This window comes from Solanum dulcamara, chromosome 5 (genome assembly GCF_947179165.1).
Source record: "Solanum dulcamara chromosome 5, daSolDulc1.2, whole genome shotgun sequence".
Lineage (NCBI taxonomy): Eukaryota > Viridiplantae > Streptophyta > Magnoliopsida > Solanales > Solanaceae > Solanum > Solanum dulcamara.
The window spans coordinates 74,092,639-74,120,059 of NC_077241.1; the positions used below are offsets into that span (position 1 = coordinate 74,092,639).

General features: G+C 34.9%; 2 protein-coding genes and 1 non-coding gene across 4 annotated transcripts; 2 read left to right on the plus strand and 1 right to left on the minus strand.

Moving 5' to 3' along the window:
* Positions 1-675: 675 nt before the first annotated feature.
* LOC129889777 (DNA repair endonuclease UVH1) lies at positions 676-8,007 on the plus strand. Of its 2 annotated transcripts, none has more exons than XM_055965224.1 (11): positions 676-1,326; positions 2,186-2,490; positions 3,463-3,677; positions 4,076-4,152; positions 4,374-4,538; positions 4,795-5,140; positions 5,217-5,584; positions 6,615-6,725; positions 6,809-7,069; positions 7,154-7,377; positions 7,483-8,007. In XM_055965224.1, exons 1-11 carry the CDS (start codon positions 751-753, stop codon positions 7,691-7,693), a joined length of 2,859 nt encoding a protein of 952 aa, XP_055821199.1. In that variant the 5' UTR covers positions 676-750; the 3' UTR covers positions 7,694-8,007. The 2 variants fall into 2 exon arrangements, with proteins under 2 accessions (XP_055821199.1, XP_055821200.1); XM_055965225.1 differs by having other exon boundaries at positions 4,094-4,152.
* Positions 8,008-8,527: 520 nt separating this feature from the next.
* TRNAW-CCA (transfer RNA tryptophan (anticodon CCA)) lies at positions 8,528-8,599 on the minus strand. The gene has a single exon. It is a non-coding gene; the product is annotated as a tRNA-Trp (tRNA).
* Positions 8,600-23,882: 15,283 nt separating this feature from the next.
* Positions 23,883-27,017, plus strand: LOC129890758 (cationic amino acid transporter 6, chloroplastic-like). The gene is made up of 6 exons (XM_055966245.1): positions 23,883-24,240; positions 24,505-24,727; positions 24,870-25,200; positions 25,367-25,595; positions 26,446-26,574; positions 26,830-27,017. Exons 1-6 carry the CDS (start codon positions 23,883-23,885, stop codon positions 27,015-27,017), a joined length of 1,458 nt encoding a protein of 485 aa, XP_055822220.1.
* The last annotated feature ends 404 nt before the right edge of the window (positions 27,018-27,421 follow it).

Genomic DNA, 27,421 nt, shown 5'->3' on the forward strand with positions numbered 1-27,421 from the left:
TTAGCACAAGATTGGAGGAGAAAAGTGATTACAGCTAGACTTCTCTATAACCATCTGTTCTGTACGACAATATTTTAATTTTAATACAACGGTGAAATGTTTTTCGCAATTAATTTTCACATAACATTATTTTGTTATAGCGGTCAAAAGTACCGTATCAAATGACACTATTATAAAGAGATTGATTTTCTTCAAATGCTTAATATTATGAAAAATATAGCACATACAAGCTTACAACAATAACAATAACAACATACCCCGTGAAATCTCAGTAAGTGGGGTCTGGAGAGGGTAGAGTACATACAAATTTTATTGCAACCTCGTGAAGGTAGAAAGACTATTTATGAAAGACACTCGGAATGCATCAATCCAAGTACAAGAAGACGAAAACAATGAAGAGGATCAAGAGACTTCGGTTTTTCGAAAGATGAAATTAATCTTAAAAAAGAATATGAAATTAATTTTATACTTGTTTATTCAATAATTCCTAGATGAGTACATGAAAATGTAGAAAAAGGTTGCTCGAGGGACAAAAACGAAAATATGGGTAGCAAAAGCAATATATTTTCAAATTGTAGGGGCTAAACTCTAATTTAAGATTTGTCTAAACCCAATTCGCCAAAAATTCTCATATATATAACACCACTTTGAATTCTTCCAACAAACTCCACAGCTACTTCCCGCCACCACCATCTCCGCCATCATCCACCATGATCGCCACCGCATAAGGCGGAAACCTAGATTTCAAATATGGTGCAATTTCACGAGCATATAATCACAGAACTTCTAGAAGATTCCAACGGTGGTTTAATAGTTACCTCATCAGGTCTCGGTCTTCATAAACTCATATCCTCCCTTTTCCTTCTCCACCACCACTCCCAAGGCTGCTTACTTATCCTCTCTGCCACTCCTCCTCAGAAAAGCTCCATCTTACGAAATTACGAAAATGACATTCAATCCCAAATCTCTGGTGAAGTTCCGAATTTACCGTCGGAGATCACTTCAGACTTGCCGGCGAACCAGAGGCTGTCACTGTACACTTCCGGGGGCATTTTATTCATCACTTCCCGGATTCTTATTGTTGACCTGTTGACACATCGTCTTCCGACAACTGCTGTTGCCGGACTTGTTATTCTCAACGCTCATTCGCTTTCGGATACGTCAACAGAGGCATTTATTGTACGTATTTTGCGGTCAACGAATCGTTCTCTCTATGTTCGTGCATTCTCCGATCGTCCTCATTCTATGGTTTCTGGTTTTGCTAAAGCTGAGAGAACGCTTAAATGCCTTTTCCTTAGAAAGCTTCATCTTTGGCCTCGATTCCAGGTAATTCCTTTAAACTCAATCATGAAAATATATAGACTTTTGGTTTGAAGGATAATAAAATGTGTAACCTTTGGTAATCATTTTTTGAGCACTTTCTAGTGTTTGGTTGGGTATAAAAATTATTAACATATGAGAATAACATAAGGTGGATAGTGTATGAGGATAGTGCTTTTGTGGTAATTTTGAGTTCTAAAAGTGGACAACAATGAGCTGTAGGAAAATGTTTAAATAAGGAGCAAACACAATTCAAAAAAAGTTCAACATGGATACATGGACCTGATTGAACGAACTAAATAAGTTGATTAGACATTTGCCTTTAAGGGTGTGATTAGGAGTTGGAATCCCATCAAGACATATTTGATTCCTTCATTCCAGATGCACCAAAAACTAGTATTTGGCACCATTAATCAAGTTATTTGATGGATTTCCCAATTCTAAGTGAACACCAGCTCTCATAAGCATCCTTAATACTGTAAGGCATGACCAAGGCTATTCCAAGAACCGAAAAAAGCTATTTCAAGAACCGAAAAAACACTCTCCAAATGTGCTGCTACTGTACAGTGAAGAAACAGATATCTCACGCTCTCAAATTCCTTCTAGCACATATAACATCTATAGTAGTCTGAATGTTTCTTTTGCTAAGGTTGTCTTGAGTAAGAAAGGCTTCCTACAAGGTTGGCCAGATAAAATCAATTACTTCATACAAGGTCGTTCACAGTAGTTAGTTAGTTTAAATTATTCTAACCTCTTTTTCACAGTTTAGTTGGATTATTCAAAGGGCCTGTATGTGAGCTGGGGGAGTGGTGGTGATCCAAGCTCGGGATAATCTGGTTTGAGTGGTTTGTTCTTGCTGTTTCAGGTTTATGTATCCCAGGATTTGGAGAGTGATCCACCAGAGGTTGTGGATATAAGGGTACCGATGTCAACATATATGATTGGGATTCAGAAAGCAGTGATTGAGGTGATGGATGCATGTTTGAAGGAAATGAGAAAGACTAATAAGGTTGATGTAGAAGACTTGACAGTGGAGAATGGTTTGTTTAAGTCGTTCGATGAGATAGTGAAAAGGCAGCTAGATCCCATCTGGCATACCTTAGGGAAGAGAACGAAGCAGCTTGTTTCAGATTTAAAGACATTAAGAAAGCTGTTGGATTACCTTGTTAGGTATGGAAGTTGGTGTTTTCTTTCACCACGCTGTCCTTCCACTCACTATTTGTCGGAATTACATGTACTTCATGTCCCATTATGCATTATTTTGTTGGTATTAGATGTCTGTGAGATATTTATTGTGTATCTCTAAGAAAGCTAGTTGATGGCTCTTATTTTCTTGAGCAAGAGGGTTTTTAATTGTTAATACTTTTCTGCGACATTGTCTTTGTTGTTCATTGGTCAAGATGCTATTATTTGATATTTGTTATTTATAAACTCTTTATAATTGCTGCATCAGGTTATGGCTTATTTAATATTCTTACTCCGTTGATTCGAATTGTGTCTTGTCGGGCGTCAATTTGAGAGAAAACCCAACACCCAACATATGTTATGTAGTAGTTTGAAAGATCAGTTTCTAATTTGGAAGGTATAATTATTTTTGAATACTTCAAATATCAACCATTTGTATTAAGTATGACTTTATGTTTTACTGGTCTTTAGACAGTTATCTGCTCATAATAGGTGAAAGTATCAAATGGTATTCCCTCGTCTAAAATAAGTAGCCTACTTCTCTTTTTCAGGTTATCCAAAACCTTGTCCACTTTCATTTTAGGGAATGTTTGTGCATTTTCAGTACCACAATAAGTTTTCTTAGACCCTTTTCTCCTCTTCTTAATAGAAGTTCATTCCATATTCTGTTCTACACCATGATATTTAAAATATGACCCCACATATTCTCGGCATATTCTAAAAAATACGTACTTTCATTTAAACTTTTCTGTTAATAATTATGTCATACTGGGACCAGCAGATTGGTCTGGAATGAGAATATAATAGGATGGATCTACTTGGTTGCTAGTCTGAATCCTTTGTTTATCCTAGTTTAGGAAGAGGGTACTAGTGCTGTCTGTGAGGTCTGCTTCAGTTTCTTTTTGCTTATGATTCTTGTATTTGTAATATAGCTTGATCTAATTTTTATATGAGTAGGTATGATGCTGTAACTTACTTGAAGTATCTAGACTCACTTAGAGCATCAGAGAGTTTCCGGTCCGTCTGGATATTTGCAGAGTCCAGTTACAAGATCTTTGAGTATGCTAAAAAGCGAGTTTATCATTTTGGGAGGTCAGATAGTGGAAAACTGGGGCTGAGTAAGACTGTATCAACCAAAAAGAGAAAGCTTAATGACAGCAAGAAGGATGAAGGTGTGTATTAACAGTGCTGACACTTTTTTTGTCAATTGGATTCTCTGTTTATTTTCTTAATGAGGGAATTGGACTAATTTTAATAGCTTGAATGTGAGGTGATCATACTAATCGCAGTGGGGATAACCGTGCCAAATTCCTCTCTTTTCTACCCTCCCCCCCCCCCCCCCCCCATAAAAAAAGCACAAAAACAAAATAGTAAATCAAAAACATTGGGCAAAAGGAAGCACTTATGTAGTTTTATGGTGGTGGAAGTTAAAAAAAGGAACTAGACAATCAAAATAGCTAAGGTGTAAATTTTCTTATTTGAATCTTCCTGCTCATCATTCAATAGTAGCACAACAGTGTAGAGCTGTAAAGCATGACATAGTTCCTCTTGTTTTGCTTATATCTCATAGATCAGTCAACAAGTGCAGAGAGCAGGGTCGTTTTGGAGGAAGTCTTGGAGGAGCCACCAAAGTGGAAGGTCTTACTTGTGAGTGAGTGAGTTCCATTTTCTCAATCATTAATGTAACCTTTGGCAGTTGAAGAATCAACTTTAAGTACTAAATAACAATCATGTTGACTTGTTAATATTATTTGTTTTAATTTGGGTTGCTGGCTTCTGCCTAAGAAAACAAATTTATTGCTTTCTTGGGTTTTAATCCTAGATAATTTTATTCAACTAGGATTTTGCGGGTTTGATTTGTTTCACAGGATGTCCTAGTGGAGATACAAGAGGAAAGAGATAAACAGGCATCGTCTGGAGAAGAGAAAGATCATCTGGGTGATGGGGATGACAATGGAATTGTTTTAGTTGCTTGCAAAGATGAATACTCATGCATGCAACTCGAAGATTGCATCACAAATGGCTCACAGAAGGTTTTTTCTAAGATCTTATCTTTACAAGCCACACTGCTGTTTTCTTCATTTGTTTGTTTATTTAATAAGGGAAGATAGATCAGCCAATCTTAATAGAAATTGTTAGTCCCTGTACATGAAAAAGAATAGTGCGAACAAATTACTGCAAAGTTATACTAAAAGGTTATTTGAAACAATCTAATCTTTTCTTAATTGTGACCATGTTTTACTGTGCTATGCACCATTGGTATCTTAATACATTTTATACATTGGATAGGTCATGCGTGAAGAGTGGGAAAAGTATCTGTTGAGCAAGGTACAGCTGCAAGCATTGCCAAAACGCAATGCCAAGAAAGCTAAAGAGCCTAAAGGGTTTGGGGTACTTGATGGTGTTGTTGCATCACCTGGAAAGAAAGCAGAAGTTAGTAGCATAAGCAAGCAGGAGCATGATGCACTGCTGGCAGCTGCATCTGAAGTTAGCAAAAGAATCAACAAGGATATTATTGGTGAAGGTGATAATCAGAAACATGTGGATGGTGTAGGTTCTGTAAAAGGAAAGGGTAAAGGAAAGAAAAAGAAAGGTTCAGCTGGTGAAAAAACCAACAATGATGTGGCACCTGAAGGTAAATCTGATACTTTTTTCTCTTATAACAGATAAAAACAAATGAATTAAATCTTACGTTCCTGGTATTTTCCTAGAAAATGCAATGGAAGGCAGATGTTTGAATGAAGTGTTTCTTCGAAAGCACGACCAAGGTCTGGATGTTGAGTCTTCAAGAGAAACTAAGAAGATCCCACCAGTGGTTTTCTATGCCTTGGAGAGTGATAAAAAAATTCTTGATATTTTGAAGCCCTCTACCATTATTGCTTACCATCCTGATATTGCATTTGTGAGAGAGGTTGAGATCTATAAAGCTGAGAACCCTTCAAGAAAGGTTAAGGTGTACTTTCTCTTCTATGAAGACTCTACTGAGGTGCAAAAGTTTGAGGCAAGTGTGCGTAGAGAAAATGGAGCATTTGAGTCCCTTATAAGACAGAAATCACTGATGATGATCCCAGTAGATCAGGTTAGCTCTTTTCTACTTGTAAAGATCCACTCATCACAGTATGCTACTATTAATTTGCCATTTATGTCTGTCTAAAGAAATATCAATTTGCACTGTCTGGCAGGGGTGGGGTGTAGTCTCATGCTTGATCTTTGACAAGTTTTAATTTGTCTGGTTTTCTTCTTCCCATTTCAGTAAATCTTTTTATTTCCCATGTTTCATTGATTCTATGGATGATAATAATAACAATGTTAATATTCAGTAGCTGGTTAACTTCTTCATAATTAATAGTCTGTTTGGCCGAGCTTCCGCAATCTGCTTAATTTGAAATGTTTTTTTTTGTCAGAATTGCTTTTCAATTAAATAATTTTCGAGAATTGCAGTTTGTGCTTCTCGAAAGTACTTTTGCCAATATTAGAGCATCAATTTGTGCTTCACCAAGATTATAAAAGTGTTTATGGAGGAAAGCTACTTTTTTCAACTTCTGATAGACAACTTTTGCTACTACTCAAAAACAATTACTTTTTTCCTAAAAGCTTGGTCAAACACCTCACTGTCTAAAATAAGCACTTTTCGTTTCCCAAAAGCTTGTCCGAACAAGCTATAAAAGATAGTTTTTCTAACATAACTGAAAGGTATACATTCATACAAATTTTGAGGGTGCAATATGATATGGTAAAAGTAAAGATGCATGGATAATTTGTAGAATGTAAGAGTGATCTGCCTAGGATGTGGAGGCCTTGCACAAAAATTTAAAGAATTTTAGGAATTAGATACCCAATGTGTGCATTAATGTTTCATCTGTGAGTGACTTGTATCTCGATTCCATAGTTGATTTTCAGGTATAGAATGAAATTCCCTTTAATCTGCAACCAAATCTAAAATGAAATTAGTTGTTCAATAGCTGCATAAATTCATTTCTGTAATCTGAGCTCTTTTCTTCCCGATTTTGGTAATTGTCTCCACAAATTTGCATTCAGTTGGGAGAACCCAACCTTCTGTACTAATAAATGCTCCTCTGTTTTGGGAATTAATTGTGGATAATTATCAGGAGGGACGTTGTCTGGGACTGAATTCCTCCAATGAGCCTCAGTCCGTTATATCTCAAAATCATATAACCAGAAAAGCTGGTGGAAGAAGAGAAGCAGAAAGGGAAATGCAAGTACGTATTTCCAAGTTTTGTTCTGTTGACAATTACATAATTGGATGCCGTCATCCCAATACAGAGACTTTCTTTTTAACCAGGTCATTGTGGACATGAGAGAGTTCATGAGTACTCTTCCTAATGTGCTTCACCAGAAAGGCATGCGCATTATACCAGTGACCCTGGAAGTTGGTGATTACATACTTTCTCCGTTTATATGCGTAGAAAGAAAGAGTATCTCTGATCTATTTGGCAGTTTTGCATCGGGCCGTCTTTACCACCAGGTGGAAATGATGTCACGTTATTACCGGATTCCTGTTCTTCTTATTGAGTTTTCACAGGATAAAAGCTTTTCATTTCAGGTAATTGTGCTGCGTATATTCTGTTTTGGGTTTATCTGTGTTTTAATAGTTGTTTTTCTTGATAAGTTCTCGTTTCCTTTGTAGTCAGCTAGTGAACTTGGTGATGACGTAACCCCAAATAGCATTATCTCAAAGCTTTCCTTGCTTGTTCTCCACTTTCCTCGGCTTCGCATTATCTGGTCTCGTAGTCTGCATGCAACCGCCGAAATATTTGCATCTCTTAAATCAAACCAAGATGAACCCGATGAGGTCAAGGCCATTAGAGTGGGTGTACCATCAGAAGAGGGTGTTGTTGAAAATGATGTCAGGTTAGTTCTATAATTGTCGTCTGCTTGGTACAGGTTAAGCATCTAAAATCTTATTCTGTTGTTTAGCAGCTTGATAACATTCGTCTTGGCTTTACGTTTTTGTAGAGCTGAGAATTATAATACATCTGCGGTAGAGATGTTGAGACGTCTGCCAGGTGTGACAGATTCCAACTATAGGGCAATAATGGCTGGGTGCAAAAGCTTGGCGGAACTTGCCATGCTTCCGGTGGAGAGATTAGCAGAATTGATGGGTGGTCAGAAGGCTGCCAAAATGTTAAGGGAATTCCTCGATGCAAAATACCCAACCTTGCTCTAACTCCCCATAGGACTGCTTAATGCAATGGTTCTAGGAAACGACCTAGCTATACTGTTGTATCATCATCGGCACGTCCCCAGATCTTACCTGCTGGGAGATGGGAAAAAGTTATCATGGCCATTTCCATCATGTAGTTCTTAGGATTTTTATTGCTTTGTTCATTTATTTATTATGAGTTTGCTGTCATTGCAATCTGTGAGCTCAATTGTGGAGCTTTGCAAATTCTAATTGTAATTTTAAAGAGGCTTTCTCTGGCGTGATTCTTTCTGAATGATTTGGTCAATGTGCAATGGAATTTAAAGGTGTTAGGCCAAGATGTGTCTTATGTTGGAGAAAGTTATGGTTTGTCTGCTTGAGTTGTCTTTAATTAATGTCAATAAGCAGCTAAAATGTGGAACTGGATAATCTTTTCACATGAAATAAAGTAGTCAATGGAGCAAAAAATCTGGTCCAAAAAACGAGAAAATTCTTTTGTTTAATTTCTTCTTTTACTTTTTTAAGGGGTTTTATAAGAATAACGTCTCGGTCTGGTAAATTGAGTAGATTGTAAGCCAATCATCATTACACATTAATTGGTCAGTGAGTATTATATCCCAATGCTATTATGGTTTCAGTCTCAATAGGACCTTATCTACCTATTAAATCACAAAAAGAAAGTTGTCTATAAACAATTATGGAGTCAATGCACCTTATGGACGGGAAAAGATAAATCTATATAATAATAATAATAATAATAATAATAATAATAATAATAATAATAATAATAATAATAATATATAGGCCAAAAAAATGAAAAAACATAAAATAAAAAGGGACTCGGATGAATCGGGGGATTGAACCCGACGTGAATCGAACACGCAACCTTCTGATCTGGAGTCAGACGCGCTACCATTGCGCCACGGATCCGAGATATTAAAATCTGATCATATACTTCATTTAATAAGTAATTTAAAGCTTAAATAGAAATTAACATTAACAAAAGAAATGGTCTACAATAAATTGGAAGTGAAAACCGACTGCCTACTTATTATCCAACTTATCAAAAAGCAGGACATAAAGTATCATTGAAGATGGTAAGTATCATTTTTTTTTTGGCTAATAAAGATCACAAACATGCAGAAGATTTGATAAGCTGAGAGAATGTGCTCAAGGAAATGGAGTTTCTTCTACAACCATATATATTTACACCCTCTATTTATAGAAAAAGTAGTTAACTTAATAGCGTATTTGGATGAACTTTTAGGTTTGGTCAAATATATTTTTAAGTCAATTTTTTTACTTATAAAAGTATTTGACAAAGCTGAATTAATGACTTATTTTAAGTCAAAAACCAAAAGTAGGAGAGCCCTACTTTTTATTTTTAATTATAAGTTTGATCAAAAATATTATTTTGTACCCTCAATTCTTTTTGATAATTCCAACTTTATTTGAAATATGACCCTACCTCCTCTTTCCCTCAACTATCTTTCACTGTTGGCTGCTGCGCTCTCTCCTCTCTCCAGCGTATATTTTTCTTGTTCTTCGCTCTCTCTTCTTTTTCACTTAAATTTTTCAAAATTATCGACATTGAAGTAAGATATTCTTCATCCTCTCTTGATTTCTACATTTTCTTTTTATTTATGCGTTTTAATTTATTTATTTTTTGATTATATATTTTCTGTTTTTTCTTTTTGTTAACTTGTTAAAGGCTCAATTTTCATAATAGGACTGTAGCTAATTGAAGTTTCTGAGTATGGGATTTTGCTGAATGAGGAATGATACAATTGCTGTTAGCTGTAAAAAAGGAACGCAGAAAGAAGAGAGTATAAGGAAAATCAATTTTATTCATAGTGAAGAAGCCTGCTGCTAGTTGTTTAGTGGGGTCTCTATTTCTGCATGTTTAGATAAGAGGCATATTTCAAGCTTAGGATAAAATATTTTATTAGGTACTTCTACTGCTTAGGGGATGTGATATTTACTTATTAAAAATGAAAAAAAAACTTGCGAGACTTTTGCAATTGGAAAAAGTGTTATCGTTAATTTTGTATAAAAATTTTATCGTTAATTTTGTTTTAAACATTTTTTTAGAAATATAAATCTTAAAATTAATCAACTAAAAGCTTTAAAGGTATTTCAGACATTCATTTTGATTTTAAAAAAATGTCTAACAGCACTTTTATCTAAACACATCAACAATGTTTCTTCAGCTGCAACACTTTTATCCAAATATATAACTATTCATTTTTAAAGTAATTTTTGACACTTTAAAAATTTACTTTCTTTAAATTACTTTTTTTAAGTCAATTCAAACGGACTCTTAATCCCAAAATAACTAAACCTGACTTTTCTCTTTATAAAAATAAATAGACATTCATAATAATGTATAAAAATATATTTATATCACTGTCAATCTTATTTTAGGATTTTGATCACAAAAGTTAAAAAATTCTGGCAGGGGTACAGCAATATGCATGTTCTTGAAATGCTGTTAACAAGTAAAAGGACAAGGACATTCCACAAAAACTATTGGAAAAAAATCAAATCTGATAGTATAATAGAAAAGGATTTTTCAGCCATAAACTTCAAAATGTCCATTAGTTAATACTATAACATATCAAAGTTGCAGCTTTAATTTGCAGCAAATATATTACCATGATCCAAATAGCAAGATTTTGTGCACAAAAAGGGCCCCTTCTTTTTTTTTTTTGACACAATTTCTTAAGAATTACTCCTTCTCTTCAATTTACATGTCTAACTTGACTTGACACGAAATTTTAAAAAAAAATAAAGGAAAATTTTGAATTATATGATCTTAAATTTGTCATATAAGATGTTGAACGTGAAAAATTAATAAATATATACAATAACATTTTCATTAAAACAAACTAAAAATAAAAACATGAATTTAAGGAAGTAATAACAATTGATTCATTTAAACTGTTCTCAAGGTCAGTTTATATAGGCACCTCGATTAATTTCTCAAGGTACGTTGCCTCTCACTAGTATATATGGGGAGATTCTATTCACTAAGATTTAGATATATAAAAAAAATTATCTAATATTTTTGCTTCTGCTAAACAACTAAGCCTAAGACCACACGATTCTCAAGTCTCAATCCACTTCATTTAAGACCGAACTATATTTTTGGGAGCTTAAAGTAAGAATATTATGTATCAAACTCCAAAAATAAAAATTTTGGGTATTATTAGGTATTATTTTAAATTTGTTGGGAAATCAAGAAATATAGTTTAGTAAGAATATTATGTATCAAACTCCAAAAATAAAAATTTTGGGTATTATTAGGTATTATTTTAAATTTGTTGGGAAATCAAGAAATATAGTTTGCCAGTGTATGTGTGGGTAAGAGAAATGTATATATAACTATACCAAATTTCTATTTGTCTTCTTGTTACAATTGATATGTTCCTTTTGGTTGATGGCAGACCATCTTAATTGATTAGTATCAAATTCTTGGTATTTTCCCCTTCTGCTTAATTATTTGTGCTAAAATTAAAGCATTATATCCACAAGACGACATCTGCCTAGTACTGTATCTTATTAGGTAATTAATTATTTGTGCTAAAATTAAAGCATTATATCCACAAGACGACATCAGCCTAGTACTGTATCTTATTAGGTAATTAATTATTTGTGCTAAAATTAAAGCATTATATCCACAAGAGGACATCAGCCTAAGTACTGTATCTTATTAGGTTAAGTTTCCTTCGTGTTTTTTTTTTTTTTTTTTTTTACGGGAACAGACCCTACACGAGGCTCCCACCTCTCGTGCACAGCCAGGGGTTGAGCCGCACACCCCCAAGCCTTATTATACATAAAACAGAAAAATACACAGAGGGGGACATAAACCTAACCTCCAATCCTATGGTGGTTCATAAGTCGGTCATCCTACTAAGGTCAGCCAACTCATCCCCGATACAAACACACGAAAAGGAAACCTAGAAACTATGCACCTAAAGAAGAGGACTCCTCTCGATACACAGAAACTAGGAAAGCATAAATAAGGGAGACTCGCCCTTTACATAAAATAAAGGAAAAATCTAAATAAAACTGGGGATGAATCCTCATAAAAGCTATATACAACAAAATTTTAGCGTCAACGAGGATCATCAAATAACATGGCTAAAAATATAGCATGGAGACAAACACTGCAATTGGGCGCTCAATCCAATGCTGCAACACTAGTAGTAGATCATGGAGGCTTCTTAATCCTTTTGGTCTTCCTCCGTCTAAAGCTAGGTAGGCCGGCTCTATCTAGCATGTAGTATCCTCGTGTACCTCGAGGTAGCTGCTGGAGGGTGGTGTAGTGGCCTGGAGTGGTAAGAGTGTGACTGTGCTTGGAGAGAGCATCCGTAGTGAAGTTTGCCTCCCTGTATACATGCTTGCAAGAAAAGAAAACAAATAATTCGGAAATATCAACAAGGTCATGAGTTATCCGGTGAAGGCTCCACGGAGGTTTCGTCTGATGATTGATCCATTTAGTGATCAACTCCGAGTCGACTTCTAGGATAACGTGCTGAAAGCCCTGTTGAATGCACCATTTAAGCCCATAAACTACCGCCTCTAGTTCGGCTTGATTGTTGGTTCCCTCCCCTAACGGTATGGCGTAGGCGAAGATAAATCTACCCATATGATCTCTTAAGATGCCACCCCCCCAATTGCCCCCGGATTACCCAACGCGCTTCCGTCAGTGTTCAGCTTAACGAAACCGAGTTGTGGTTTAGTCCACGAGACATGGGTGATCTTCATTTCATGAGCACACTTATCTATGTAGGAAATAGTGTGGATCCAGTTCGAAGGCCAATGGATATAGGGGTACGCGATTCTAAGTAGATTAGAGATGTCTTTGAAAACGGCAAATTTCACTCTCGCCAGGCTAGAAATCTTCCCCCCGTATTTGCTCGCGCACCTATTCTTCCACAAATTCCAACATATAAATATTGGGGTGGAGTGAAAGATAAGTTTGTGAGCTTCTGTGTGGTACTTGTGAAGCCACCAACTTATAACAAGAGGTTTGAGGGGTGTGGCTTCATGCTTTATCCCTAGGGAGTCAGAGAAGTAGCGCCAAATATTCCTAGCGAAGTGGCCCGTGCTGAAAATGTGCTCTATGGTGTCTGGACCTGGACTGTGGCAGCAATAGCATGGAGTGTAAACCTGACCGAATGCAATGATCTTTTCCTCCGTTGGCAGCTTGCCTCTAAAAGCCCTCCACAGCAAAAAAGAGCATTTAAAGGGGATGTTTTTGTGCCAAGTGTAATGGTCGGAAAGTGTCTTGGTCCTATGTTCCCTCACAAGCTGCCATGCCGAGGAGCATGTGAAGTTCCCATTGGTATTCAGCTTCCAAATGGCCTGGTCCGGTGTGTTTCCTTGCAGCTGAAGTGTGGAAGAAGTGATAAGAGGAACTAGTTGCGCTGGTGCCAATTGATTTAGCATATCGATGTTCCATTGTCCATCTATAAGAAAATCAGCCACCCTAGCATTGCTTGCTCTTCCCAACTCCTGCCTATAGTTGGCTAAGGGTCCGATACCTAGCCAATCGTCCCACCAAAAACAACATGAACCCGAGTGAATCCTCCATTGAATGTGAGGTTCGGCAATGTGTTTGTTGTGCATCATGTGTTTCCACACAAGCGACTGGCCAGAATGGAATTTTTTGATGATGGGGTTGGCTCTCTGACAGTATTTGGCTCTAAGGAACTCACCCCACAACGTTGGTTTAGCTCTAAAGATCCACCATTGCTTTAACTGGAGAGATTTGCACACATCTATAGTTCTCCTTAACCCAATACCTCCTTCGTCATAAGGGTAACAAAGTTTTTTCTATGAAGCCCAATGGTATTTTTTTTGTTATCCTTCCACCCCCAGAAAAAATCAGCGGTGACTCTCTCAATCTGTTTGAGAGTGGTACGGGGGGGAGTAATGGCCGAAAGAAGGTGAATGGGGAGCGACTGAAGTACATATTTCACGAGTGTAGCTCTGCCGCCGTAGCTGAGGATTTTGGAGTGCCACCCTCTAATTCTGTTGACAACCTTAGAGACCATGTCCGTGTAGTACATGACTCTCTGCCTGCCAATATACAGAGGGCATCCTAAGTAGGTAATGGGACTATGCTTCTGAGTGAAACCCGTAACCTGTTTCACCGTTTCCACATTGTCTTGGAGCGCACTGGGATGCATCATGAAGTGGCTCTTATTCTTGTTTATAAGCTGCCCCGATGTCTTTTCATACAGAGTCAAGGTCTTCATGATAATTTGAAGAATTTCCCTCCTTCCGGAGGAAAAAATGATAATGTCATCCGCAAAACTCAAATGATTAATCTGTAGGCCTCTTTTCTCCATATGAAAACCACGGTAGAAGTGGTAACAATGAAGACTATTCAACATTCTTGACAGCACCTCCGCTCCCAAAATAAATAAGGCGGGAGAAAGAGGATCACTCTGTTTGAGCCCTCTGGTGGAGTGGAAAAAACCATGTCTAGACCCATTAACGATAACAGAGTACCAGTTGTTAGACATGATTCGCCAAATCATATCAATAAAGGTCTCACCGAAGCCCATCCTTCTCAGTACCAGACAAGTATAGGACCAGGAGACTATCATATGCTTTGGCTATGTCTAACTTGATAACCACGTTGTCGCCAATAACAGGCTTTCGGATATCGTGGATAATCTCCTGTGCTAGCATGATATTTTTAGAGATGCTTCTTCCTTTTACAAACCCGGACTGATTAGGAGAAATAAGACCGGGGAGAATCGGAGCAAGCCTGAGGCAAATGAGTTTTGATATGATCTTATTGGTGAAGTTACTGAGACTAATGGGTCTATAGTCAGAGAGTGTGTTGGGGTGATATACCTTTGGGAGCAGGATCAAACAGGCATGAGAAAAGAACTTAGGCATAGCATACCCCCCAAAGAAAGAAGTAACCACTGCTAGTAGGTCTTCCGAAATAATCTCCCAACAAGCTTGGAAGAATTTTCCATTCATACCATCCGGACCAGCTGCAGAATTAGGATTCATGGAGAAGACTACCTGTTTCAACTCCTCTATGGTAGGCGTGGCTTGAAGGTTTTCATTCTGAGCATCTGTGATCATTCTAGGAACGTAATTCAAGATGTTCTCCGGAATCGGAGACTCATCGCCAGTAAATATTTTCTGAAAATGATCGCATGCTGCTCTAGCAATATGTTCATCGCCTTGAATCCACTCCCCCTCTTCGTTGGTAACCTTGTGAATGAACAGTCTCCTTCTCCTACCACGGATTAGAGCATGGAAATACTTGGTGTTAGCATCTCCATCCTTGAACCAATGTAGCTGACTTTTTTGTTTGAGAATGTTCTCTTCAATTTTAAGAAATCTGATGTATTCGGCGTTGAGAGCATGCAATTGCATCCTGTTCTCTTCATTATTGGACACTATCAGATTTTCTTCGGCACTTTTCACCAATTCTTCATATTCCTTAACCCTGGCAAAAATGTCGCCGAATTCCACTCGCGATCATTTACTAAGGGTGGAGGAAAGTCTTTTCATTTTATGGTGGAAGGACAACATTGGATTCCCTGTCATGGGTCTGCTCCAGCAGGACTCTACTGTTTCGAGAAAAGTAGGGTTATCCACCCAACAATTCAAGAATTTAAAATATTTATTCGCGGAATCCTGCCTAGCATTCATCTCTATTAGTAAAGGGTTATGGTCAGAACCAGTAGAGGAAAGATGGGTAATTGAAGTGTGAGGCATAACGGCTAACCAATTATCGGACACCATAGCTCTATCGAGTCGCTTCCAAATTCTTTTATGCATATCTCGTTGATTACACCAAGTGTAGTCTGAGCCATGATACCCTAAATCTGTAAGGCCTCAAGCTTCAATAACGCTGATAAACTCGAAGCTTTTTCGCATGTTATAAGGGATTCCACCTAGTTTCTCATTAGTGGAGGTAATGACATTGAAGTCTCCAACTGTGCACCAAGGAAGGTTAGTGGGAGCGTGGTGAAGGAGCCTATCCCAGAGCGGCCTTCTAAGAGTATCTTTGCATTTTCCATAAACAAATGTCATAAGAAATGCATTTTGATGCTCTACGTGTTTCACCTCGCAAGTGATCTGTTGGTCGTCAACATCAATAACATTACAATCGACATCTTGAGTCGAGAATATCCAAATCTTGCCATTAGGATTACAAGCGGACCCATCCATACCAAGGTTGATTCTAAAGCTTTGTAGATGAGCATTGTTAGAAAAAGGTTCTAGGATGGAAATTATGGACGTTTGATGGATATGTTTGAGAGAGTTTAGTCTATCTATGACTCCTTTGGTATTGATACCTCTTGCATTCCATACAATTGTGTTAATCATTGATGGGATCTAAGGTTGTGGAGCCTAGTGTTTGGTCTGCTAATAGAAGCACGAATAGTTGTAAATTTTGAATTGTGATGAATGCCTCTAGGTGATAAGCCTTGCTCACTAGCTAGTTGGTTCATCTCGTCATTCGTGACCTTAGTAGTGGTCTTGGATGGAGCAGCTGTTTTAATGGACTGTTCAGTAGTCTCTCCTTCATCCTCAAATTCAACCTCACCTTGAAAGTCTTGGTCATATTCATCCTCCGAATGAATAACACCATATTCATCATCACTAGTAGGAGTTGAAGTTTGAGCCTCATTGTTAGTGCATAGGATGTTGATGGCATTTTCAGGTTGCATAAAAGGAGCTGGCTGAATATTCAAAGGGGTAAGATTAAGGAGATCTTCACAACCAAAATCTGGACTTCTTATTGGAGTGGTCTGATCTAGGAGAACATACTGTGAGCAAGAGGTTGAAACCACCTCACCATTGTTATCTTTTTCACTTGTATGAACAGTCGTTGTAGGGGTGGAGGCTGCAACTTCTGGTTGCTTTTCTAGTTTCTTCTTTCTAGCTCTCTTTCTCCTTAGAGTTTTAGAGGTAGCAGGCTGATTAGAGTTGCTAGGGGTAGCTGAGAATTTCATATCATTAATGTTGTAAGTGTCTTGTTGTTTGGAGTTTGAATCTTGCACTTGGTGGGAGCAAGGACTAGACACTTGGTCACTTAGGATTGTGCTGAAACTGCAGCCAGTAGCTTGGTCATTTTCAGCCATCTCAATGTGACCAAAACTTTGCCTTTGGTGCTGAAATGATGTAAGTGTAGGAGCCATAGCTTGCACATTTTTTTCTTTCAAACTAGGGGCTGAACTAGCACCCAAAACCTGTAAATTTTCCTCCAAATCTGCAGTTGAGGCATGCCCCAAAACCTGCAGTTTTTGAGACTGCATATGGGCTGAATAACCTCCCAAACCTGAAGCTGCAATTTGACCAAATTCAATAGCAGTACCAGCAGGTCTGAAATCATGCACCTTCGTTAGAATGACTCGTTAGGTCATTTTAAAAATGGTTTTTTTTTTTATAAAAGATCTTTTTTGTATATTTAAATAGAGAATTTTGGACTATTTAATAACTTCGGTTAACTAGTTGATGTGTGATTCTAAATAAATAATTTAATTGGTGGATTAAAGTGTTAATTTATTTAATATCTTATACCACTTTATTTATTAAAATAAGAGAATTTTTTTGAGAGAATCGTGGTAAGGGCTGAAGATCGAGTTCATGCTTTTTTTTGGGCTTGTGTAAGGATTTCTTACTTTTAGTACCTAATTAATTAGAAAAAAAAAAAAAAAAAAAAAAAGAAGAGAATCGCGAGGAACTTAGGGTGCGGCGAACTGCAAAGCACAAGATGTGACTTTTCTTCAGGTAAAATTCTATTGGAGAATTTCTTTCTTATTTTTATAAATTAGTGTAAATTGTAAAGGAGAATGACTGGCCCTAAATTATTTTATATTAAATGAGTAGATTGAACAATCTGAAGTAATATTGATTGGGGTTAGAAGTTGTTGTTGTGCCGTGGCGGGAAGAGGACAAGTATGCCCTTATTGGCAACATTGCCAAATAATTGAATGACAGTGGCATGTTACCAGTAAAATATATGACCGATAGAATAAGGGTAATGGTCACCACCATTGTTCCTTATTAGTGCCTTCTATTTTTAGCTATTGTTATTTTGTTATCAAATTAAAAGTTGTGTTTTGATATATTGAGATAGGTAATTAAATGTTAGGCATATTATCTTATATGAATTTCATTAAATTTATGATATTGGAGAAATTGAAACTTAATCCTAGGCTTAAAATTTGGAAAATATGAGAGTCAAAATCTTATTGTGATTATTTAAGTGATTAGATTACATTGATTTGGAAGCCCAACGAAAAGGGAAGACTCAAGTTTCGGAGTGATTGCTTGATTATTTGAGACAAGTGAATTTTTAAACCTCAGTTTAAGCTTGTAGATGCTTGTATTTCCGTGTTATGTGTACCAGAGAGTAATGAGAATTGGACTGGGTTATTGATTGTATGTTGGCCTTAAAAATTGAGATGAGGGGTATAAAATGATGATTTAATGACATGTATTGGTGGAATTGATATGTTGTGATTATGGGTTTATTTTGGACATGTAAAATGAATATGTTGATGTGAGATAGGAAAAATTATTGTTGTTGTCATGTTATTATCGTGAATCATATAAAAATGAATTGATTGCATTGGTTCTGACATATTGTGTTGAGAATGAAAATAATATGAAACAAAGGGGTCGGGCCACACGCTCCATGGCAGGTATTATGAAACAAAGGGGTCGGGCCATACACTCCGTGGTAGGATGTGTATATTGAGGGGACAAGCCACACGCTCCGTGGTAGGTAACATGGACAGAAATGTCCCCCATGAATTCCGGACTATAATTCAGTGGATGTGTACCGATAGGACAGACATGCATCATTTCATTGCATTGCATCACATTTGGTTGATATTTGTGAATTTGTGTTTACCACTTACTGCTTTGTATATGTTGAACTTGACTTGATATGATTCACATGATGAGACCATTGATGAGTATTTGTGGACTGTATTATTATTATTATTATTATTATTATTATTATTATTATTATTGTGTAGAGTGTAGAGTTGGGCTGATTTTATGCAGGTTGTAGTTTATGAGGTTCGGTTGGAATGACATGAGTACTTGTATCTATTGAGCTTTGCTTAGTTTTAGTTATCCACTTATTGAGTACCGTGTTGTTTGGTACTCACCACTTGCTTTTACACTTGTGTAGGTTGTGAGCCCGGACCTGTTTGAACTCCTACTATTTTCTACCACACCCGAGGCTATCATTTCGAGTGTTGAGGTAGCTGTTACATCCATCTAGCGGATACCTCTTACTCTTTCATTATGTTTTAGTCCTATTATAGAGAAAAATACATTGTGACTGTATTTTCTTTCGTACTTCAATAATGTATTAGTGGCTTGTACACGTGACAACCAGTCTTGGGGGATTTTGAGATTATTTATTTGTTTTTGACTAAGTTAAACCTTGCTTTATCTCAATTACTTCCGCATTTACTTTCCATTGAGTTTTAGGCTGACTTGTCTTGGTGGATTGAGATGAGTGTCATCACACTCGAATTCGGGTCGTGACATTTGTCTTTCTTATATATTGCTTAAAGGTGGCTAGAAGGCCAAAGCGAATAATATCATAGCAACCGAATTTACATCGTGAAATGTGGTATTAGAATAATATCTCTCTTAATACGGTGGTAGAACAAACCTCAATAAGAATGTTGAGTCCCTAAAGGAAGTACAGATGAATATCGTAGTCGTTGAACTTGAAAAAGAGTTCGATGTAACTAGTTCGTCTAAAGCAAAATTTTATTAGAACGGGATGAAAATTAAGTTTAAAGTCATATAAGCGCAAGTTAATCAGTCACTTTATAAAAGTGACTTTTGGATTAAAGTCGGAGATAAAACTACAAGGCCCAAAAGAATTGAGGTGATTTTTCAAAGAATCAAACCAAATCAGACAATACTCCGATAATTGTGCTTGGACCGTGACATAATGCGTATATCTATTTCTTTTGAAAATATATAGGTCGTTTTAAGTAACTAATGTTCTTCATAGTCATTATTGTCGACATATATATTCTTTGCAATATATGGTGGAAATTTTATTATATGCTGGGAATTAATGAATGAGGCTATGGAATTGAGCCTAGCTAATAATCCAACTTTTGATATTCATTTGCACCATGAATATTGGCTTTTCTATTATTAAACAAAAGCAATTGGATAAATAATAATGAAGTTATTATAATCATTTTCCATTATTTTATGTTTAGCTAATGGTCTTTATCGAAAATAATTTTTTTATTTTCGCAAGATAAGAATAAAATTTACAATATACATACTATTTTTTTTAAATTGTATTTATAGAATTATATTAAATATGTTATCACCCTATCCACTCAATTCCCTCCACGCCTCTCCCACAAAAGGGAGAAAACACACAGACCAATAACATATGCTATGCTGGATTCCATTATATATGTTTCATTGGCCCAATAAAAGATCAATGCATGTGTTAATAATATTAAGAACGTTATAAGTCCTTTCTGATTTCATGTGTAAATGACTGCTTGAAAAAGAATGTTTGCTGTGAAATATTCAACGAAATCTCATAAAGTGGGGATAGAATATACGCATATTTTATTTTTATATTTTAGAGATAGAGAAACTGTTTCTGAAAAATTCTCGGCTCAAATGAAACAAATCAAAGTATAATGGAAAGGAAAAAAGATAGTGAAGAAAAATATGACAGCCAATAACAAAATAATGCAGAGCATATATGCAAGAAACTGTAACATTAAAACAAGATGGGACCACCTAACTATAGTAAACTACAGATTATAACAGATATTATAAGCCAAAGACTACATAAATAGGTTAATACTACGACATACACGGTGCTCTAAACTAACACGTCCAAGCAAAAGACTACAAGATTATGTCAATACTAGCTAAGACAATACTAAGACTACAAGAATATGTCAATACTAAGACAATACTCAATTACATACTAATTTTCTTCCCTTATCTACAATATAACCTACACCCTCATATTCGATGTCTAATATTCGTTTTGAAGTCTGATTAATTCATATTTGTACCAGAAGTTCAACTTTTGGGTGGTAAAATGTACTATCAAAGACAATTTTATTCTCAAGATTCGACTCAATATTTTCTAATGAAGGATTAAAAAGTACTTACAAATCCACCACAACTTGAATAAGCAGGTAGACAGGTAGTTATTTTCTGTAATTCTTCTAACTAAAGGAGCATTAATTACTCCTCTATATATTTCAATTTATGTGAACCTATTTAATTAAATATAATATAATATTAAAAAAGAATTTTTTTAAAAAAAAATTATAATTCTAAATATATCATAATATTTATTTGACCATAAAAGAGAGGCGAGGAATGAGGTCAATGAGAAATTAAAATCCTAGCTATAGTGCCCCACTTTGTTTAAAAAGTAATAATAATTATTATTAATTACTAAAAGGCTACAATTGATCTACGACTTCTAATTCATATATTCTCCTTGAGTGCAACTTAAGCAATCACCAATAAGATTGAAAAGCTTAACAGAAAATTCCACAATTCCCCTTAATTCTTTTCTTTAAAATAGTCAACAGTGAATATGCTTACCCACTGTGTCAAATCTTATTATAATGCTAATCTTAATTAATGGAAGTTTAATTCTTGGTCTTAATCATCATCAGAGTCATTACTTTTATGCAATTGTTTGTATATATGATCCTAAATGAAAATTGGACTTTACTGGAAATTGGAAATTTGGAAAGTGCCATTTGCCACTACTTATTTAATTGTTGTGACACGGGTAGACATAGAGTGTTTTTTTTTTTCGTGAATCAATGGAAAATTTTGTTATGCATTATAATTTTTTTATTTATTTTTCATCGAATCAGCTTACTGGGAAAATACTTGGTGGGAAATAAATTCTCGCTGAAATACTGAAAAATTATTACTTACTAATTTTTACGTGTTAAATTATTATTATTTTTTCTTTTTTTATTGATTCAATCAAAATATCTGTGAGGATAGTTGTTAAACTTTTTTCAATAGAGAAATAGTAATTCTTTTAGTAGTTTGATAAATCATGGTCTAGTTGTTAGAAATTTATTGTGTTAATTCAAAGTCTATATATTTAGTGACTATGAATGATCATGGTTAACATATAGTAATTGGTTTAAAACAAATTGTTCACTTTCAATAGTTTTGTTTTATGTTGCCTCTTGACGTTAATTCTTGTTCAGAATGACATCATGGTATTTGTCCCCATATTGTTCAATGATACAATTTGGGATTTTTAGGGTGTTTTTGGTACAAAGAGATAAAGTAACTTTCTTATTTATTTTATGGTGTTTCATAAGTAGGTAGAAAGTATTAATTTTAGAAATATTTATATACAATCTAAACAAACCTTATATATATAGATAGATAGATAGATAAAGATGGGCGGGATGAAGAGTGGGAACCAGAGAAGTAGCTAGCTTGTAATGCCATTTATCTTATAACTTGTTTTCTAAATTTATACCGGAAAAGTCATTATTTTCGATTTTAATGAATTCTTTCTATTTTTTTTACAGAAAATATTTTTGAAATTTTTTGACCAAAACATGAAAAAATATAATTGCAATACATTTTTTGAAAAATGTTTCATCTATACCAAACATACCCTCATTCTCAATATCCATATTAACTAACTTATCCAGAACTTTATTTAAATTAACCAAAAAAAGATATGTGGTTAAGAAAAAGGAATCCAACGTTAGATATTAAAGGGATAAAAGCTTAACATTATCTTCTTTTGTGTTGTGATTTGTCCGATAACTTTTTGTAATAAAAAAACTTGAGATTTGGGAAGAGATATCAGCCAATTGGCAATTCTCAATTATATTACTAGTACAGTTCTTAGATTTTATTCACTACAAAAAAAAAAGTGTTTTTGACTCTTTTTCCATCATTTACCACTAATGAGGAAGCATAATTGATTGACCCCTTTAGAGGTCTCATGTTTGAATTTATGTGAATAATTTATTTTTTTTTAGTTGAAAGCGTCCCTCAAAGAATGGATCCTGCAATGTAATGCCTGTGTTGAAATTTAATCGAGCTAAATATGGATATTAGACATTGGGTGAGAAATATATTTTATTTTTTGAGTTTGACAGTTAAATTAAGAAAAATGAATATGATGGATCAAATTCCAATTATTCTCAATGAAAGAAACCTTTTAATTATTATTGCTTTTATACAAAGAATGGATGCTAGTCACATCTTTTCAAAAAAATTCCTAAAAGAATAGGTCAAACTCCCTCAACCTTTTGTTTTTGATTCCTCTTAGCTAATTATATTTTAAATCATTAATTCGACCCTTTTTCCACCTTTATTAGGTTTGGTCACAAATATTATTGGGGAAAACTTGGGAAGTGGTGTTTGGCAAAACTTTAGAAAGTTTTAAATATTTAAAATTATTTTAAACTTTTATATTTTATAAAAAAATATCAATCATTTATTTATTCCAATTAATATTTATTCACCTCCTCCGAAAAAGTTTGAGTTATAATTTTAGTGACAAGATTGAGAAAAAAGAACAGTAAAACTGAATCAGTGACAAGTTTGAATATACGATTAATGTATTGCTCTTTTCCATATTGTTATTTTGTTGTTGTTGATTTTTATCAATTATGTTATAAAGTTATTTTTTAACGGAACATATTATTTATAAAATGATAATACAAACTTATGAGAATTTTTCATAATTTTTAAAACTTACGAGTATAAATCATATTTTTTGAAATAGTATTCTTAGAAAAATTTATAGCCAAATACATGATAAAACTTCATCCAAAAATAACTTAGGAATTTGGGGCCAAAAGATAGCTGTGTCGTTTTGAGTCTTGGTGCTCTAAAAAGCTGAGGGAAGAATTAATCATAAGGGTATAATGGTCACCCTAAAAAGAATCAATGGACAAGATTGTACTTTCAAGCAAATCAGGGGACACACTTAAGGTGTTACTATACATCAACCAAAAGTATAATATGATGAGAGTTGAGAACTTGAGATGGACGAGAACCTTTCATCATTAGTCAAAGTTTTCCGCTTTTAAAAAAATATAAACAGAATATTTTTTTTTAAAAAAGATGTTATTCCCATTGCTTATATAAAACCTTGTCATTGAAACCCAAAGAAACCACATTACACTCAACCAAAAAAATGGTTTTGTCCAATTACCTTAATTCTCTGTCCAAAACACCTCAAAAGCTAAAGAAAAGGATGTTAGCAACATGGACACCAGACCAAGAACTCAACAAAGTGAGGCTAAGGTCTGGTGCTGACATGAAGAGGAAACTGACATGGTATGATTTAGTAGCTCTTGGAATTGGAGGAATGCTTGGTGTTGGAGTTTTTGTAACAACTGGCCATGTTGCTCGTAAAAACGCGGGCCCTTCTGTTTTCATCTCATACATAATTGCTGCTGTATCTGCCCTTCTTTCTTCCTTGTGTTATACTGAGTTCTCTGTTGATGTTCCTGTTGCTGGTGGAGCTTTCAGTTATCTCCGAGTTACTTTTGGTAAGGATTTAATTTATATATATAACAGACACATCATCTAAAAGATAACTACATGTAACTGTCCATATAAATAAGGTAGGATTTGATTTCTCAGATTGTTACTCAACTAATAGTTATCTCAGAAAGTCTATCCTTCTTCTGGATTCAAATTTTTTTCAACAAAGAAAGTGACTTTCTGAGATAATAACTCGATGAAGGTAGCTAACAAGTTTATATACTCCATGTTGTTATAGATACTAACTTGACGAAATTAAATGGATGCAGGGGAATTTGTGGGATACTTTGCAGGAGCAAATATATTAATGGAATATGTGTTGTCAAATGCTGCTGTTTCAAGAAGTTTTACAGAGTATTTGTCATGTGCCTTTGGTAGAAATGATCCAAATTCATGGAGAATCCATGTACATGGTTTAATGCAAGGTTACAACATGTTGGATCTCCCCGCGGTCGCGTTGATTATTGTCCTCACTATTTGTTTGTGTCATAGGTATGTTTGCTACAGTCAAATCTCTTTATAACGACATCATTTGTTCAGATTAAAAATAATTGTTATAGAGACGTCTGACTGTATAGTAGTTTATCTTTTAGTGGTTTTTGATTGTGATATGAATGGTGTATCTATTTTGCAGTACTAAAGAGAGCTCAATGTTGAACCTGATAATGACAGTCTTCCATGTGGTCTTTTTTGGATTTATAATAATAGCTGGATTTTGCAATGGAAAAGTTGAGAACTTAATAAAGCCAGGAGGAATAGCTCCTTATGGTGTTAGAGGGATTGTTGATGGAGCAGCCATAGTTTACTTCAGTTATATTGGATATGACACAGTGTCCACCATGGCTGAAGAAATAAGAAACCCTTCAAAGACTCTACCTGTGGGAATTGTTGGCTCTGTCCTCATTGTCTCTGTCCTCTATTGCCTCATGGCTCTATCCTTGTGCCTTTTGCAACCTTATAACATGGTACGTACTTTGTTCAACTGACTTATATACACCGACAGTGTAAAGAATTTACCAGTAAAATTTTACTTAATATACATACGTAGCTGATTACCTATCTTATTTTCATATAACAATCTATCAATGTTGTTAGTATATAGAAGTTCAACACGTTTATAAGTATTTGTAGATTCCGGAAGGAGCATCATTTTCAGCAGTTTTCGAGTTGATGGGGTGGAAGTGGGCAAGCAATGTAGTAGGGGCAGGTGCAAGTTTAGGGATTGTGGCATCTCAATTAGTAGCCATGCTTGGACAAGCAAGGTACCTTTGTGTCATTGGGAGGGCTAGACTTGTACCTTCTTGGTTAGCCAAAGTACATCCTACTACTGGCACTCCACTAAATGCTACTATCGTCTTGGGTAAGTAGTATCGTTACGTTAAATGGAAGATCGTTTGATTTAAATAATTAAGATATTAGAGAGATGATACTTCTTAACTAATTGAATCAACTACCATCATTATCTAAACATAATAGAATTTTAATTCGTCAAGTTGTTCACAAATTCTTAAAAAAATGCTAATACATGTGGTCTAAATGATATTGCCCATATGATATTAGAATTATTTACAGTAGCCACTTGTCAAAATAAAAGGCAGATTTTATTATTATTATTATTTTGTAATTTGTATGTTTGTGGTGGCTGTTTTTTTCTTATTTCTTTTTATTAATTTGTTTTTACTAGTGATAAACGTATAATCCTATTAATTAAAACACCTTTCTTGGAAAGCTTATATCACAAGAAACCTCCAAGGACCAATTAAGTCGATCTATAAAGGTAAAATCCTATCTATATATATATTATATTAGTGAAAAAGAAAGACTCCCTCCTTTTCCTCTATTCCCCCTTTTTGAATATTTATGGTCTATTAGCTAGTAATAGGCATCAAAGAATAGCTTTATTTAAACTGTAAAAACAAGTTAAAGAAATTTTTCAAAGACGCATCTTCTCATAGTTTTAAGAATATAATAAGTTCAATGCTGAGAACTCACGAATAGCTGCTTAGTCTCATCCGAGAATTTAATCTCCTTACTCTTTACTGCTTTTTTCAAAGAAAAAAAGTTGGTTTAAATTTTGAATCCGGTTCTGTTATATATACATGTACAAATTTATACCAATCTAGCAATATTTAAGACATGAATTTCTACAAGCTAAATGCATCTTCTCATAGTCTTTTTTTTTAATTCATTTTTTTGTTTCTATTTTGTAGGTATATGCCAAGCATCAATTGCATTATTCACAGAGCTTAATATTGTAATAGAGATGATCTCCATTGGCACATTACTAGTATTTTACTTAGTGTCCAATGCACTTATATACCGTCGATATGTAATCCTTAGCAAAAATCCACCACTTCACACTCTTTTCTTCCTTTTCCTTCTTTCATCCACCTCTTTTGCATTCTCATTATCATGGAAATTCAAATTACATTGGTGGAATCTCATGTTATTTGCGGTCATTACTATTTCCGCGACAGTTATTTTCCAGTATTTGGTCCCTCTGGTCGTTACGGAACGACCAGAGAGTTGGTTAGTTCCCTTCATGCCATGGCCTGCTACGATATCGATTTTCCTAAATGTGTTTCTCATGACAGCATTGAAAATGGTGGCATATAAAAGATTTGGTATATGGGCTGGTGTTATAACAATATTTTATGTACTATATGGTGTTCACTCAACATATCATGCTGAAGAAATATTGGAAATGGTTGTTGTTGATAATGTGAATACCAATTCTTCCACCCAACAACAAATTACTAAGGTTGAGATTCAACTTTTTTAATGTATAGTACAACATTTAATTACCTAGGCATGTTAGTGCTCTATATATTCAGTAAAAGTAAATAATGTAATTTTTACTGTACAGGGGTAAGGAGGAATTAATATACCCCTTTGTCATGTATATATATATTTTTTGGCCTTGGCCAGCTCACTGGATATAAATGTATCATAGACTTCGTAAAATATGAATGTGTTACTGTAAATTCGATCATAATTTAGGTGTTATTGTAGTCATTTTCCCTGAACTGAAATATAGGAGTAATATTTTTCTTTCAGGAGTGTTCGGTACGAAAGAAAATATTTTCCAAGAAAACGTTTTTTAAGAAAATAAGTGATTTCTTACTTATTTTCTGGTGTTCGATATGCAAGTAAAAAAATATATATTCTAAAAGTATTTGTATATAT